Consider the following 17,937-nt stretch of genomic DNA (forward strand, 5'->3'; position numbering starts at 1 on the left):
GGAAAAGGTAAAGGAAAAGATCTGTTCAGGGAACGGTGACTACTTAAAAGTTGGAAGGGAAGAATCGCACCGGTAGCAGTAGTCGATGCTCGATCTAATGTCCTGGATACCGGTGAAAACGTCCCCCCACCCTCAAACCGGGTGGGGGCGCACCTTCAGGCTGTGTAATCCTTTGCTTCGGGTTTGGCTGAGTCGGTCCTCTGTTTGTCTGACCAGCCCTTCTTGAACCCCCCTGGAGGAGCCTTGCCTTTCCCGCTAGTTCCAGCCGGGCGTACGAACCCTCTATGGGCAGTAAAGAAAGGTCCTCGCTTGTTACGAGGTCCCTTAGTTTTAGCCGCCTGTGGCAAGAAAGTGCTCTTGCCTCCAGTGGCATCCTTAATGATCTCATCTAGGGTGACCCCAAATAAGCGATTCCCCTGAAAGGGGAGATTCGTTAAGGTCTTTTTGGAACCTAGGTCCGCTGACCAGCACTTCAACCACAGCACACGTCTGAGGATTACCGCTGACATAGATGCATGCCCCAATAGAGGGGTAATATCCAAGGCTGCATCACAGATAAACTGTAGTCCTTGTATGATCTGTTCCATTAAATCAGATGTTCCCTGGGGGATATCTTTCCCCTTTAGGTCATGGCGTACCAATCTCGCCCATTCCGTAAGTGTCTGGGAAACTAGACCAATGACAATTACTGGTCTAAATGCTGACCCTATCAGGGAAAAAATAGTGCGGGACTCCGCTTCCACCTTCCGATCCACCGGATCCTTAAAGGACGAAGTGTCCTCTACTGGAATAACCGTGGCTTTATTCAGCCTGGAAATAGGTGGGTCCACCACTGGTGGTACCGTCCATTTCTTAATGAGGGCATAGGCGTGCGCACGGGGTGTGCCGGGTGTGCCTGGGCACACCCTAATCACCCTGTGTCTGTTAGTGTTGGGTCGGCTTCTCCATCTCTGCCACTGAGGGTAGTGAGATACTTGGTGGAGAGGCGGCTGTGCTGTTGGCTCCAGCAGATAGTGAGGCTTGTCAGAGCCGCTCAGTGTGTGTGTGACACTGTTAGGTAATGTTAATGCTTGCAGGGAGAAAGACGAGCTGTCAAAACTCAGGGGTGATGTCGGGGGTGGGCGGGACCGAACAGCTATCAAACACCAGCCAATAGGATGGGGTCTGGGCGGCCGCTTAGTTTATGTGGCTCCGCCCCTTTCTTAAGCAGCCCAATCATTGGCTGGTGTTTGACAGCTGCTTGATCCCGCCCACCCCCGACATCACCGCTTTTTTTTACAGCTGGGCTTTCTCCCTGAAAGCAGCTACATTACATGACAGTGTCATACACACAGTGGGGTGTCAGCCGGCGTTCTCTGAGATCCCACATCGCAGGGTGAAGGCAGCTGCAGTGGCAGCTCCTTCAGTCCGTGCTGCTAGCGGGGGGCGGAGCCGGGATGGGAAGAAGGGGGCGGAGCCTCGCGGGGAGGGGCGGAGCCTCGGCGGGAAGAAGGGGGCGGAGCCTCGGCGGGAAGAAGGTGAGTGCGTTCCCATTGCTCAAGTGTGTGTGCTGGATAGGAGGGGGGTGGGGAAGCTGCATATAGAGGGATTCATCTTTCCCTATTCTTTCTGCAGCTGCTGAATAACTGATTCTCCTCCTCTCCCTCCTGCAGGAAGAATAGGGAAAGATCAATTCATCTATATGCAGCTGCCCCATCCCCCTCCTATACAACTTCTTTTGCTAGCCCCCCGGTGCTCCTAATCCCCCCCTCTGCTCTTAGCCCCCCCCAAAGGCACTAGACCCCCCTGTTCTTTAGCACCCCCCATGCTCTTCAGCCCCCCACAGTGCTTTTCATCTCCCTCCCCCCAAGTGCTCCCTGTCCCCCCCAGTGCTCTCCACCCCCTGGTTTTCCCTACCGCCCCCCAAGTGCTCTCCACCCCCCTGGTTTTCCCTGCCCGGCCCCCAAGTGCTCGCTGTCCCTCCCAGTGCTCTCCACCCTCCTGGTTTTCCGTGCTCGCCCCCCCCCCAGTGCTCCCCCCCCCGCGCCTTCCAACCCCCCTACAATGCTTTCCAAATCCCCTCTTTATTCTCTCCAGCCCCCCCCCCCCCCACCGTGCCCTTCAGCTCCTCCAGTGCTCTCTGCTTGCCCTGTGCTCTCCGGCCCCCCTAGTGCTCTTCTATCTTCTATCATGTCCTCAGTCTCCGAGCATCTCCTGTATCATGTCCTCAGTCTCTGACCATCTCCTGTATCATGTCTGCAGTCTCTGACCATCTCCTGTACCATGTCTACAGTCTCTGACCATCTCATGTATCATGTCTGCAGTCTCTGACCATCTCCTGTACCATGTCTACAGTCTCTGACCATCTCATGTATCATGTCTGCAGTCTCTGACCATCTCCTGTACCATGTCTACAGTCTCTGACCATCTCCTGTACCATGTCTACAGTCTCTGACCATCTCCTGTATCATGTCTGCAGTCTCTGACCATCTCCTGTATCATGTCCTCAGTCTCTGACCATCTCCTGTATCATGTCTGCAGTCTCTGACCATCTCCTGTACCATGTCTACAGTCTCTGACCATCTCATGTATCATGTCTGCAGTCTCTGACCATCTCCTGTACCATGTCTACAGTCTCTGACCATCTCATGTATCATGTCTGTAGTCTCTGACCATCTCCTGTATCATGTCTGCAGTCTCTGACCATCTACTGTATCCTGTCTGCAGTCTCTGACCATCTCCTTTATCATGTCTGTAGTCTCTGACCATCTCCTGTATCACGTTTGCAGTCTCTGACCATCTCCTTTATCATGTCTGTAGTCTCTGACCATCTCCTGTAAACACATTGCTAATAATATTAGCTATCTATTTATGCTGAAGGTAGGACTGTGCAGGGGAGGCAGAGAGTGCAAAAGGGGGAACTGTGATTAGAGAGACAGGGGGCAGACTGCAAGGGGCACTGTGATTGGGGGGGGGGGGGCTGTGAATTTTGTGCAATAAATATTCCTGAAAACATTACAAATTTTTGTGGGTGCTTACATTTTAAAGTTGGGGGGGGGGGGGGGGGGTGCCAGATATAGGATCCGCCCCGGGTGCCAAATTCTCTAGGTACGCCACTGCACACACACTGAGCAGCTCTTGCAAGTCTCACTGTCTGCTGAATGTGAAACTCCCCCTCTCCCCTGTTAGTGTCCATAAGTGGTGCCCAGTAGTGCCACCTATCAGTGCCCAGTAGTGCCACCTATCAGTGCCCACCAGTGCCACCTATCAGTGCCCACCAGTGCCACTTCATCAGTGCCCATCAGTGTCACCTAATAGTGCCTATCAGTGCCCAGCAGTGCCGCCTCATCAGTGCCACCTATCAGTGCCCACCAGTGCCGCCTCATCAGTGCCCATCAGACACATCTAACAGTGCCTATCAGTGCTTCCTATCAGTGCCACCAATCAGTGCCCACCAATGCCGCCTATCAGTGATGCCTATTAGTGCCCATCAGTGCTGCCAATAAGTGCTGCCTATCAGTGCCACCTATCAGTACCCATCAGTGCAGCCTCATCAGTGCCAGTCAGTGCTGAGAACAAGCGCCTATTAGTGCTGCCTATCAGTCCATATCAGTGCCTCACATGTAATTTCACCTGTAATACACATCAAAAGGAAAATAAGGCATACATCTTTTTCAAAACTTAGCAGTGATGGTGGAACCCCTCTACAGATATTTGCCATACAATTTAACTTAAGTGCAAAAACCTTTTAGTGTCCCAATACTTTTGACAAGTGTTTATGTGTGTGTGTGTGTATATATATATATATATATATATATATATATATATATATATATATATATAGTGTGTGTATGTGTGTGTGTATATATATATATATATATATATATATATTGTGACAGGAAGTCAGGTAAATCTGGGAATGTAGTCACTGAGAGGAGACACATTCCCACCTGCTTTGAAAGTTCACTGATACTATAGGGTGTTGGCTGCAGAGAGAGCCAGCAGGAAGTTGAAAACCATTCAGCTGTTCAGAATGAGGAGATCAAGGACTCTATAATTTGTCCAGAGAAAATCTATTGAGTGCTGCCTCCTGTCGCTGTGTGAGCTGGGAAGAGGAGGACAGACATACGTGTACCTCCCGACGCCGTGTGGGCATGGGAGAAGGACTGCTGCCGCCTGTCGCCGTGTGGGCTGGGAGAGGGGGACAGTCGGATGTGTGCCTCCCGACAAGCTGGTGAGCATGGGAGAAGACCCCCTAAAGCGATGTGAAGCTAAGGAGGGTAACCACGAGTGAAGACGTCTCAAAGGTGAGAAGACAAAGTGTTCCATGTGAAGAGTGTGAAGAGTAAAGGGACCTGTTAAATGAACTGTGTTCAATATGAAGAATCTGAAGAGTAAAGGATCCTGTTATAAATGAACATGTGCTGTGTGAAAGAAAACAAAGGGACATGTTCAATGGACAATGTTTGTGCTGTGTGAAAAGCAAACAAATGGACATTTGAGTGTCTGCTGTAGGATCAGCAGTGTCGGCCCAACAGTAGGTTGGAAAGACTTCTTAGGTAGGTTCCAGCGTGAGAAGGTAGCCGCCCACAGAGGCAAGGATTTATTTTGTCTTTTATTTTATTTTGGCTGTTTTGATGCTTGCAATTGTGTTAAGTAAATTGCATGAATAAATCAGTCTTGTTTTCAACCTCTAATCGGCTATCTCTCTGTGAAAACGCACCCCCAAAGGGGTCATCCACGCCTACCACCGAGCTAATCCCTCACATATGGTGGAGGTATGCAGTGGGCATAAGCAGAGATCCCTGCAAGGAAGTGCAAATGTTTGATGAACTTTATCTGGTGCATGAGATTGCACAATCTATGTGTGCAGGAGAGAAGATCCTGACAGAAAAAAAAAGTGTTTTAAAGAGACAGCGGTCTCAAAATTATTTGATGAACTTTGTTGTGTCTGGTGCAAGTGACTGCACAAACTGTGTGTGCAGGAAAAGAGATCTTGCAAGAGAGAGAAAAACTACATGTGTTAAAGAGACAGTGGTCTGAAAATTTTTTGCTGGACTGTGAAAAATTTGTGGAGTTATTGAAGATGGGGCGATCCAAACGCCTGAAAAATGCAAAGATAGATGAAATGAGAGACCGGATTCTATGGATGGAGGGGATGTTGCCGTCTGAACCAGCCCCATCCATGCCTAAAGAGAGTCTACTAAAGAGGAAGGTTGTTGTCCCTAGCAACACTGATGAAACTGCTATGGAGACGCAGTGTGCTCAGATGAAAAGTAAACCCAAAATGGGGGAGATGCTGAAACAACGGAGCTTTGCAGCTCAACAAAAGGCTCATCAAGAGAGCATGGCAGGCTGGAAACAGAGACGCCAGCAGCCAATGGAGGCCATCGGTTTGGAGGAAACAGAGTATGTGTGCAGGGCTGAGTTGGATGCCTTGCAACGGAAAATGGAAGAAAAGGAACAAGCCTTGGAATTGCTTAAAATGGAGCATAGAAACTTGCAGGAAATGAATGAACTACTCAAGTCTCATGTGTTACAGTGGGAAGAATCCACTGCTCTTCTTTTGGTCGAGTTGCAAAAACGCAGAGAGACTATAATGGAGAAAGATACCATCCTCATGGAAAAGGAAAGTGAAATTCAGACTTTGCAGAAGCAAAGTATGGCTGATATGTTGGAGTTGCGTAATCAGCTGGAAAAAAGTCTTCAGTGTTTGGAAGTTACAAAAATAGACCTGCAGGAGTCGCAGGAACAGAATGTTGCTCTGAAAGCGACATTGTCTCTCAGCGACAAAGAGAAAAGTGAAAGAGAGGCTAAATTACTGAGTACTGTGTATGAGCTCACTACTTTAAGCAATGTGGTAAATGAATGGCGTGCGGACTGTGAAAGTTGGAAAGGGGAAGCCCAACGTGTCCAGCAGCAGTTAAAGGAGAAAGAAGCCTGTGTGGCAGAATTACATTCTTATTCCCAGATGCTAGCCAATGAGGTGAAGGCTCTTATGCAGGGAAAAGAAGATTGTGAACATAAGAGGGAAAAAGTAGAGGCACAGCTTCTGGAATCGCAAGTCAAGGTGTCAGAAGGTGACCGATTGTGTGCTAAGCTGTCAGAGAAGGCAAACCAACTGCAGGTTGAGTTGGACAATGTTACAAATCAGCTTTCTCAAGCAGACAGCAAATCTAGAGAAATTGCGGAAGATTTTTCTATCTTGGAATCGCAGCTGCAAGACACGCAGGAACTCTTACAGGAAGAGAGGTGTCAAAGGCTGAGTTTTAGCACAAAGCTCAAACAAATGGAAGATGAGAAAAATGGCTTCCTGGAACAATTAAAAGAGGAGGCGGAAGCAAAGAAAAACCTATCAGAGCAAGTCGCAACATTGCAAGCTCAGATAGCGGATATGAAAAAACGCATGGAAGAAAGCGTTGGTTCATTACAGTGTGTTGAAGATGTGAAAAAGAAGTTTGATCAGATGCTTGGTGAAGAGAAGACTGTGTCTGCAAAATATGCAGAAGAACGCGACCGTGCAAAAACGGAGGCGCGTGATAACGAGAGCAAAGCCCTGTTCTTGGCTCGCTCTTTGGAGGAAGTTCTAGAGTGTAAGGCTGAACTAGAAAGTGTTAACAAACAGCTGCGTACAGAAATGGAAGAATTGGTCAGCTCCAAGGATGATGTTGTGAAAAGCGTTCAGGAGCTAGAAAAGTCTAAGCGAGCCTTAGAACAGCAAGTAGAAGAGATGAAGATTCCGTTGCACGAACTGGAAGAGGAATTCCAGGCAACAGAGGATCTGTCCCAAAGAGGGGATAGTGTGCCTGATGCAGTTTTTAAAAGGATCAGTGTTTTGGGGTCTGTCCTGAGTGAGCCTCAGAAATGTGATGACATGTGGCTTGAATCACCCCTTTGGAATAAACCGTTCCTTCAAAAACTTCAAGCATTGGAAAATGTATCATTAGAGCTTCAGCAAACAAAGGAGCTGAGTAAGAAATGTGATGATTTCTCAGTTCAGGCTGAAAACCTAGTGGGGAAAACTAAGGCTGTTGGTGAAAACGTGAAGCAAATGAATAAGTGCCTTTCAGGGAGTGTTTCCAAAATGGAACTGGTGAAAGACGGGTGGCAGAAGTTTGATCGTGATCTTGAGATGCATTCCATGTGGAATTCAGATAGAGAAAAAGAACTAGGTGACCTTGAGCGGTCAAATAGTTCAGCAGAAAGTGCATTGAAGAAACCTGTAAAAGAATGGGTTGCAGTTCCATGCTTCTTCACTGATGCAGAGAGGAGGTCTATAATGGATACCACCCAGATCGCTGGGTTCAACTGTGTTGTTGCCTTTAACCCCTATGTTGGTGTAAGGAAAGTTGATGATGTTCTGGTTGACTACTTCTGTGAAGAGTTTGGCAAGAAATATAAACTGAATATCAAATCAAATAGTAGGCCTTTACTGCGACTCGCTCAGGAGGGCGAAAAGTTTAAGAAGTTGATGAGTGCAAATGCTTCTGATCTGCCTATGAATATGAAATGTTTGGTGAATGATATTGATATCTCTGGGAAAAGGAACAGGGGTCACTTTGAAGAAATGTGTGACAGCCTGTTGTCTCAATTGGAAAATCCTCTGCACAGCATCTTAGAGCAAGCAAAGCTCAAGAAGAAAGATCATTCCCTTTTACAACAAAAAGTCAATGATTGTGTACAGATGTATGGAGAGACTCAAGTCACAGAGGGATGTCAAGAGTCCCTACTTGGAACAAAGCTTAGTGAAGCAAAGGTTCTCAAAGTTTTGTGGAAAACATTTATGGATTGCAGAGAGAGGCGTCTTAAGAATGTTGAAGACATTAAGACTAGCCCAATTGAGTTGCCTATGGATCACGGTCCTCCATGGTGGATTGGACAGACGGTTATGAGGGACAAGCTGTCTGACATTTATGAGAAAGCTGTCAATGAAGATGACAGAAACGAGAAGGAGCAAAATGATGCCAAAAATGCAGTTGAAGAATGTGTATATGAGATGAGAGACAAACTGTGTGGCAGTTATGAGAAATCTGTCAATGAAGATGACAAAACAGTTTCATCCGGAAGCTTGAGGATAATAGGAGGCTTATCAGTGAGTCAGCAGTGCCTGACACATGCGTGCCTGGAAATATGTGTCCCAACCCTAGGGTTGAAACAAGAGGGGGGGGTATGTGACAGGAAGTCAGGTAAATCTGGGAATGTAGTCACTGAGAGGAGACACATTCCCACCTGCTTTGAAAGTTCACTGATACTATAGGGTGTTGGCTGCAGAGAGAGCCAGCAGGAAGTTGAAAACCATTCAGCTGTTCAGAATGAGGAGATCAAGGACTCTATAATTTGTCCAGAGAAAATCTATTGAGTGCTGCCTCCTGTCGCTGTGTGAGCTGGGAAGAGGAGGACAGACATACGTGTACCTCCCGACGCCGTGTGGGCATGGGAGAAGGACTGCTGCCGCCTGTCGCCGTGTGGGCTGGGAGAGGGGGACAGTCGGATGTGTGCCTCCCGACAAGCTGGTGAGCATGGGAGAAGACCCCCTAAAGCGATGTGAAGCTAAGGAGGGTAACCACGAGTGAAGACGTCTCAAAGGTGAGAAGACAAAGTGTTCCATGTGAAGAGTGTGAAGAGTAAAGGGACCTGTTAAATGAACTGTGTTCAATATGAAGAATCTGAAGAGTAAAGGATCCTGTTATAAATGAACATGTGCTGTGTGAAAGAAAACAAAGGGACATGTTCAATGGACAATGTTTGTGCTGTGTGAAAAGCAAACAAATGGACATTTGAGTGTCTGCTGTAGGATCAGCAGTGTCGGCCCAACAGTAGGTTGGAAAGACTTCTTAGGTAGGTTCCAGCGTGAGAAGGTAGCCGCCCACAGAGGCAAGGATTTATTTTGTCTTTTATTTTATTTTGGCTGTTTTGATGCTTGCAATTGTGTTAAGTAAATTGCATGAATAAATCAGTCTTGTTTTCAACCTCTAATCGGCTATCTCTCTGTGAAAACGCACCCCCAAAGGGGTCATCCACGCCTACCACCGAGCTAATCCCTCACAATATATATATATATATATATATATATACACACGCATGTGTGTTTGAGCTTTGGGGTGCACACCCTAATGCAATAGGCTGCGCACGCCTATGAATGAGGGATTCCTCAAACGGATAGCGTCTAGCAATGCGTTTGGAAATAGTAAAGGTACGCTTAGAATGCTCCCATTCTTCTTTAATTTTATTACCAAAACACTTGCGTACAGGAAAAACCTTCACCGTCTTGGTGGGTTTGTTAGTACCAAAGGGAATCTCTGTTTCAGTTGCCTCTGCCGGTGAAACCTCAAGTCTTAATGTTTCCTGAACCGCCACAACTAGCGCGTCCACCAAAGCTTCTTCCCGAATTATGGCGGAAGTATTAACGTCCTCCTCACTGTCTGAGGGAACTTTACCTGAGACAACAGCCCTTGCAGAGGGACCTGCAGCTGCAATGACCATCTCAGACTCTGAGTCGAAAGTGTCCGATAATATAGGGGTAGGCGGGGGTCGCTTTCTTGACCCCCGCCCCTGACAGGCCGTCTCCACCCGAGCCACCAAAGACTCCAAAACTGCTGTAAATGCATCCATACTCTGTGCACCGGCGGGTCCCGTGGCCCCCTCGAGGGAAGCAGGTGGGGGTACTTGTGTGGCAGGGTCCATGATGATTCCAGTAACTACCCGGAAAATTCAATCCAAAATAAAAATATAAAATTTTTTTTTTTTTCAGACCCCCAGTGCCACAAAAGCCCCTCAGTGTTACCTGCTAGGGATCCCTATCGAGCGAGAGAGAGAGAGAGATAGACCCCCAGGCTCACCACTTGATGCTCAGAGTTCACTGCAACAGGTTAAAGCGCTGTCTCCACAAACAGGAAGTCTTTTGGCTGGCTGCCCGGGAAGAAAGGAGGCGGCTCCGCCCCTCTGCACGCCTTCCGGCGCCTCCCCTAGCTCCACGAGGTGTTTGAGTCACCTCAAACATGGCTGCCCCCATGCTGCAGACACGAGGCTACGCCAAAATGGCGGCCTCGCGCGATCTACGGCGGTCTGTTCCAGCATAGCGGCGTCCTGCAGAGTAACTAGGCATCGCAATCTCTTTCTCTCATGGAGATCAGCTTGACCGGCGGTACCGAACCCTGGCGGAACCGCGTGGCCGTCGGGAGACATGCTTCAGCTGGAGGAATGACCTGGCAAGCCGCATACATGTCCTGTGGCTTCTGACAGGTAAGATACTTCTATTCTCACCGTAAGATTTCATTGCTGCCACATATTACAATCATTTAAACATACTTTGTAATTAGATTGTCAGCTCCCAAACCAAGCCTACTGGCTTTTTGTCCACACAAATCACATTCAATATAGGGGGATCTGTGCTATGTTATAGGATGGAGGGGAACCCATCCTTACCATTACAGAGAGGGGCCGGCGTTCACCACAAGACCCGTCAGGGGGAAAGGGGGAACATACTACTCACCATACCGGAACCAGGCGGGCGCCAACTCCTGACAGTACCCCTCTCCACCGAGGTAGGAGGGCTGTCGACCAATACGGACGCCGTGACTCATGGTCTTTGGTGTTTCAGCGAGACGTTTAACTCGCAGGGTCAGTCCCTTCAGTGGGACTATGTCGCGGCCGACCCAGCGCGGAGCTATGGCCTGCACGCGCTCGTAGGCTGAACTGGGGTGACCACCGGATCTCAACATCCAGCCCGTCGCCCAGTTCAGCTTTCTTGCTTGAAGATCTCACAGGAACACTGGAGAAAAAAAGTTGTCTAAAAAAAATTTTTTAAGAAAAAAATCCTGCCAGGACCGAAGATCCCAGCAAGGTATCTAGGTCCTTACTCCTGACTAGACAGAAAAAAACTGATTTGCTGTGGCAGAGAGAGAGAGGATATACCCTCGGGGACTGCCCCTAGGGTGTGGCCAGAGCATTTTATTTCCTGTCTAGTCCTACTCCTGTGGAGGGCAGCATAACCCGAAGGTGCTGAATCACCGAGGACTACGTCTGTCAATGAGCGATAGAGAAAAAAAGTTTTGCATATAGTTCTACTTTAAGCAGTTTAAGCTTCTGAACTCGGTTATTTCTTCACATACTTTTGGCTATATAGTGTACGTGGCATTTGGTAAGGTAGCCATTGCTGGTCTTTTGGGGTCAGATAACATCCGTAATAATAAACACTGCAAAATAGATGTCTGCCTGTCTTCAAGGACTTTTATACAATAAGAATCTTTCCCTCAAATGAGAATGCTGGGGGTTTCCGCTTGACCTCATTTGCAGTTTTTAGCAAATGTTTTCCAGATAGGTTGTGCAGACAAGGACTTACCTGCAGACGCTGGACTTGCGAGACATGGTGGTACTGGGAGAGGATGGAGGGGTCTGATAAGACCAGTTATAGTCTGAGCCCTTCAAATCATGGATCACCTGTTTAAAGAACAGAGATCAAAGAGAATGTCAGGCCTAAGGAGAAACAATATCTGTAGGCAGCAGGTGGGTTAATGCAAGATTCTGAATAATCAAAACCAGAACCTAGAACTCATGTCTGATGACACTTCTGTGGAACGTTTTCACCTCTCATAACTCTCACAGGATTTGTAGTTCTTTCAGCCAGTCTTCAGATTACTTCTCAGCCTTACAACCATGACTTCACTTTTTACTCTTCTCCTATATTTGGATAGTGAAAGAACAATAGCACATTTTTTTTTTTTAAAGCCCGTAGCGTGTGTAACACACTCAAAAGACTCCACCCGGTGCATAAAAAAGTGCACACACAATGGTGTCATTGGGAACTTATCAGAGAGGCAGATATTGCTCATTGCTCAAGGAGCCCCTAGCAACCTCTGGAGGAACCCTAGGGTTCCATGGAATTCTGGTTGAGAAAGCCTCGTCTATAGACTATACAGAGGTAAGACTGCAAAAACTGATTCAAAATTGTATTTGTTCCGAGACAAAATGGTCCCCACACAAAATTGCTGTCTTTACTGTTGGTAGACCATGTTACACTTCAACCCTGGCTACACTGCAATACACTAAGTAATTAAAGTGGCATGCTGGGATTGACAAACTACTCCTGAAAGAATGAGATTTAATAGCATTTAAAAAAAATCTGGAACACTGTATTACTGTATGGCTTATTTGGACTGTATCACCATGGTAGATGCAAGCGGTAATGTCTAGATTACAGTGCGAGTGACAGCATGGTGAACAATGGTAGTCTTCATCACTAAATCCCCCATTACATGCTAAAACTTTTTTTTTTCAATTTTTATATTGCTCATAATTGTTAATAATTTATAATATCAGCATTAAAAAAACAAAAAAAACAACAAAGAATTTAAAATAATAAAAAAAAAAAAACATTAGCCGTAGTGTTTGTATAGGAAAAGTTAGGTTGCTCTGACGCGAAGGTGGTCTACACCTCATATTAAGTAGCCCCATGGCTGTACCATTGAACTGCACCGGCCCCTTGCCAAGCAAACGGGTTATCCGCTGTCCATCTGTACAAGTCCAAAACAGAATGCAAGAGGAGGGGCAATACAACCCCCAGTCCTTCATCCTTTGTAGGAACACTTTCTTATTCTTGCTTTTTTTTTTTGTCCGGTCCAAAGCTTTTAAAATTTACAAGGGTTTCTTTGAAACTAAAATATGGGTTTTGGCACTTTATGGAAATAAAAATGAATCTGTGAAATGAAAAGCAGGAAAAAAAAACATAAAAGGGATTAACTATGTGCAGAAGTAAAATCACTATTTACAATTGGAACACCAACAGATTCTAAGGTTGTCTTTTCTATGCTGCTGTTTTTGGAACTATTGTAGTATTTGTTTTTTGAAGAGTTTGTCAACCCTCTGTATGCTCCTACAAAATCCTCCTATCATAGATTGGAATGGATTAAAGACAAGTGTCAGGGTGCAGTTCCTTGTACCCGGCTCGGAAGACACTCCCTGTTTTTTTATTTCTCTAGGAAATTCGAGGAGCCGAGCGATCATTTGTGGTGGTGTTCTTCAGTTTGACCCCACGGCGAATTGCGTTGAGCATATCTTCTCCCTGCGGTGCATCTATCAGAGCAGTATCTGCTGTCTCGGGGTCTGGTTGGTCTGTGGGTTCAGGAATGACAGGACCATCCTGTTCATCTTCTTCCTCTTCATTTTCTGACCGACCTGACCTTTGCTCTTCAGCAATAACACCAGGGGTTCCCGGGACAGGGGGGTTTACAGAAGCTTGTCCACTCCATAAGGATGCAGGTATGTCACCGCCCAGCACGGCTCCTTCTGTGATGGATGGTGAGTCGGGGCTCTGTTCAGGTGACTCTTCACTAGTGTTGCTGGGAAGACCACCTGGAATGTCTGGGACAGTTGGGGTTTTGACCGGGATAACTGGTATCTTTATTGGAATGGGACCTCCTCCGATGGTTCCGCGTCTCACTGACGGCTTGGTAGACGGTGTCCTCCGGATAGTGGCCACTCCAGGAGTGACTATAACAGGCGCAAAGTTGGCTGGCAATCCTGCCGTGGACGCAGGGCGCTTGGATTGAAACATCCTGCGATATGACTGACTGATGTCGCTGTTTCTCGGGATGGTGGAGGACTTGTCGAAATCCTGTTGTTCTTGCTCCTGATCTCCACTCACCGAGAAGTAATCATAATCTGAAACTAGAAACAAAAGGGAGGTATGAGTGTTAAGTGAATTTCCTGTAGAAGACTTTGGGGTTTTATTAATGTGGCCGGGATAAATACTGTATTGCAGAGTTATTTTTCACCATAACATGCAAGTAGGGTTTCCATTTCATTCTTCCACACAGGCATAAAAAAGAAAAGACTGTTATTAACAAAAGAAACTAAGATAGTTCTTCCTTAAAACTGATAAACCATACATATGGACACATTATCTGCTTGCCGACCACATAACTTAGTTATATGGTGGCAGAGCGGCTCTCCTGCGCTGGATCACCCTGCACTTTCAGGTAGGGGGCACTTGCTGTGGAAGTGCTGTGATTTAGCACACGGCATGCCAGCCAATAGATGTCTGCTGACACCCACTGATCGGCGAGGAGCGACACAGAACGGAGCTCTGCCTATGTAAACAAGGCAGAGCTCCGTTCTGAAAGGGGAAAAGTGGTGGAGTTTGTGTCCCTGCAAAGCAGGAAATAAAATCCATCACTTTCCCAAGTAAAAAGCAGCACACATAGTACACAAAGACTGATTAGGCACAAATTAAAGCCTTTAGATGTTTAACCCCTCCCTGGTGTCATTAGTACAGTGACCATGCATATTTTTAGCACTGATCAATGTGGGAGGCAAGATTCTGGGAGGATGTCCATGGATGCCCTCCCAGAACTGGAAGCCTGGAGCTTGGATGGAGGGGGGGGGGTCAGGGGGGCCCTTCATGGTTTCTTGCACCAGCCACCTGAAGGTTCTAGTTACGCCTCTGGTAAGTGGTGTCTGTAGATAAAAAAACAAACTGTGCCGCTCTGACTAAAGTTGAATAAGGCACTTGCAATAGGTGTTGGCTATTTACATACCCTATGAAGCCTGACTGAAATACTCCCAGGTTATTGCTAGGACATTGCTTAATGAGGCCCAGTCATCACTGCTCTCCTCCACCATCATTAAGCCTTCAAAATTCTACCAATGTAACACTGAATATTCCGATTTTTGCATAAGTCTGGTTATGACTGGCTCTCTTTAATATAACAACTCACAATACCTTTGATGCTAATTCGAGGCTGTGTGTAACAGTTTTCATGTGTGATGTTTTAGAATAAGGCCTATTGTGTTCCTCACCTTGTGATGGGATGGTGTCTTCTGAACAGCATGGGGTGGTGGTTTGTGTGCTGTATCCACTGGAGCACTGCAGGGAATCTCGACTGCTCCTCTGTGTATCAAGCTGCAGTCCTCTGCTCAGGGCAAGAGCCAGATCGTCACAGTTTTCTGCTTCTTCCACTTGCTGGTGGGGGGACACAAAAAAAAAAAAATAATAAATGAAAAATTCCTGTGATCGAGTCTATTGTGGTAAACAGATATGGACAACCCGCAAACCTCCAACTCTTAAAGTCCTGGAATGTCTGCTCAATCATGCTTCAACTCAACCTCTGGAGACCCTGAGCAATGCTGACACGTCAAACTCTTTGCTAGAGGCCTGCAGGTTGTCTCCAGGCCAGAGGTGCCAGATCTGTAGATTATGATCCAATCCGATATATCATTTTTTCTGCTAAAACAAAACTCCTTGGAGTCCTTGCAGGGCAATTGGAAATTTGGAACTACTGAAAGAATAATGTCTGTGCCTCCATGCATTTGCAAGTGAACCCAGAGCTGCATTTGCAATTGGGGGATCCACAGTCAAGCCAAAATGACAGATCTATCCCATTTATGGTCAGAGCCATATGATGGAGGGTGGTTGTCCCAAAGTATTTTGCTAGTTTGCAAAACTGCAGTCTGGGGTCATAACTGGGATAGGCCAATCTTTTGCCAATTTACTGTGCCAAAAGTGTAGGCTTATCAGCCTACAATTTTGGCAATCATTGCCTTGCTGTTAAAAAAATAAATAAATGGGCGGGGCACCTCTGCTCAGACAATAGTAAACCAAATATCCATTCTGGCAAACTCAAAGTTAACAGTCAAAAAGCATAAAGAGAAGATCACCAGGATGTTAAAAGAGCCCTGTCATGGTCATTTCTATGGTTAGGTGTACTATAGTGCAGAAAGAGTTTCTAATAAAGCTGTAAAATAAAGCATGGTTTCCTGAAGATTGGTGTTAGCAGCTAGAGAAAGAAGAGAATCTGAGAACAAAGGGTTAGAGACCTGCTTTTTGGTCATGGGCATTCTTGCACTGCGGGGTGAATGAGCCTCATTAATTAGTCCGGGATGCATGAACTGGGCTCCTGAAGAAAGGTCGACTTCACGTTTGCGTCTCTGAAGAGTGTTCATCACAGGCTGGTCGTATGGACCTGGCTTAGCCCAGTCCTGAATGAAAGGTTAGAGGCTGTATATGGATGTCACCAACATGACTCTTTTTAAGGAAAGATTACTGTCCCCCAAAGCAAGTACACAGAGAAATGAGAACAATGACAAATATCAGGGCTGGATTTTTCATTATGTCAGGCTCTTATTTAGCCAGCAGAGATAAATCCTCTGCTTTAATGCATGGCACTTGACTTAGTGAGATAACAAATAATACTGCTTCCAGCTAACAAAATCTGTTCTTTCTCCTTCCTGAAAAAAAAAATCTCTACCTGGCATTGGTAAACCACATGCAGCTGGGCTCTTAACTGCTAGCAGACAATTTCTACAAGTCTATAAAAAGGCCCTTATAAAACTCGCTTTCTTGCTGGTAACTGGATGTAAAGGTGTAAAAGTGCGCTAGAAGTAAAATAGTGAAGATTTCCCATCTGCACATGTTATTTGTTCTCTACTAGTACCCTAAATCAGCCTTTTTCAACCAGGGTGCCTTGGTTAAAAATGCCTAAAATTGCCCAAAAATTGTATGTACACAAACCAGCAGGTGGATGAAGCCTGCCTTTTAGTTACACAAAGCCACAGGTTTTTATTGTGCACCATTTCAACCTTCCAGCCACCGGCATCCCAACAAACAGCGAGGTCATCAGTGTTGAGAAGGGTGTTGATCACCTGCACAGCATCCTTGTTTGACCCTCCCCTGCCCCTCTCCATCAACACTGGGGTCACATTAGCTGAGTGCGAGAGAGAAACTGAGGGAGAGGAGAAACACTGGAATACTAGTCGGTACTAGTGTGCAAAAATGTATTTGGTTTGAAAGAATAAATCACCTCTAACGTTGGGTGTCCTACGTGTGTCGATGCTGCAGCATTATGAAAAAGTTTTTTACATTTTAGAACTGGGTGCCTTGAGACTTGTCCATAATTTTAAAGGGTGCCTTGACTGAAAACAGGTTGAGAAACACTGCCGTAAATAATATACATTTCTTCTTGAATGCTTCCTGAAAATAGCAGTGCACTTCCTGTGCCTAGGCACTCCTGTGCCCTGAACTTAAAAGCTGTAGATCTAAAGTAAAAGGATTCAGATTACAAAGGGAAATTTCTAAAGAGAGAAAATCTAAGGCACTGCTGCTTCTGACTGCTAGACTTAACAGATTTGGACTTAGATGTGGGCATGTCACTACTGTACTGCCCACAATTCCCCTTGCAGGAGTGGAAGCTGCATCTGGGGGTCTACAGTGCAAGGAGTCATTTACTTCTGCTTCATTCAATCTGTGGATCTGTGTTTGTGGATCTGGATTTGCACAGCCCTGCCCCTAAGCCTCCATCCCTCCATAGAGATACAATGTGAGGCAAGGCAGGTCGGTAATAGGGAAAAGCTGTACTAGCTCTAGTTTTTTGACCTTTGTGTGCCTCTTTTGGGCACAGCCTCTGTAGTACAGAGCATCTTTAACTTGTAGCATCCCTACACCTAAGAGGCCTCTGGCACAATAGACTCGATTGGCTCTATTAAAGTCTCTGTATAGTATTGCAGCCAATTCCTCTCCTAGTATTAGAATAGTAAAACTCCCAATGTAGTAAGAAGCATCCAAAACAAAAAGATATGCACAGAGCCCTGGTCTCAACCCCACTGAATGCCTTTGGGGTTAGAATGCCAATTATGAGCTTGGTGTTCTCATCCAATATCAGTAACCTCACAAATGCTCTTTTAGTTAAATGGGCAAATTCCCACAGAAAACTCCCAAAATACTGTAAAAAGCTATCCCATAAGAGCTGATGTGGTTAAAGCTGCAAGTTGGGAAGGGAGGGGAGGTTGGCAATAGTGATCGACCGATATCGTTTGGTCATCACATATCGGTATCGGCCAATATTGGCCGATATTTTTGTACATTAAAAAAACTTTTTTTTTCTTAAAAGGTACTCTGGTGGAGGGATCGGGGGGTCTAAAAGACCCCAAACCCCTCCTCTGCACTTGAAAGCATTCAAAACGCCA

The 17,937-nt window shown here is 46.2% G+C and overlaps 1 protein-coding gene and 1 pseudogene across 2 annotated transcripts in view; both read right to left on the minus strand.

Annotated features, from left to right (window-relative positions):
- LOC309556572 (protein MTSS 1-like) overlaps positions 1 to 11,427 on the minus strand; it is a gene marked incomplete at its 5' end in the record, with an annotated part of 70,072 nt that extends 58,645 nt beyond the window's left edge. Inside the window, one exon of the mRNA XM_082259016.1 lies at positions 11,321 to 11,427. Coding sequence (XP_082115142.1) covers positions 11,321 to 11,427 — 107 coding nt within the window. The remainder of the gene's footprint in view (positions 1 to 11,320) is intronic.
- A 1,399-nt stretch (positions 11,428 to 12,826) lies between these two features.
- LOC309556573 (protein MTSS 1-like) overlaps positions 12,827 to 17,937 on the minus strand; it is a 62,718-nt pseudogene continuing 57,607 nt past the window's right edge. The window contains exons 6-8 of the transcript in view: positions 15,793 to 15,954; positions 14,776 to 14,938; positions 12,827 to 13,644 (exon numbers count right to left, since the gene is read on the minus strand). The product of the transcript in view is annotated as a protein MTSS 1-like (transcript). The remainder of the gene's footprint in view (positions 13,645 to 14,775; positions 14,939 to 15,792; positions 15,955 to 17,937) is intronic.

Source organism: Pelophylax lessonae, assembly GCF_965119305.1.
Source record: "Pelophylax lessonae genome assembly, chromosome: 5".
NCBI classification, from domain to species: Eukaryota; Metazoa; Chordata; class Amphibia; order Anura; family Ranidae; genus Pelophylax; species Pelophylax lessonae.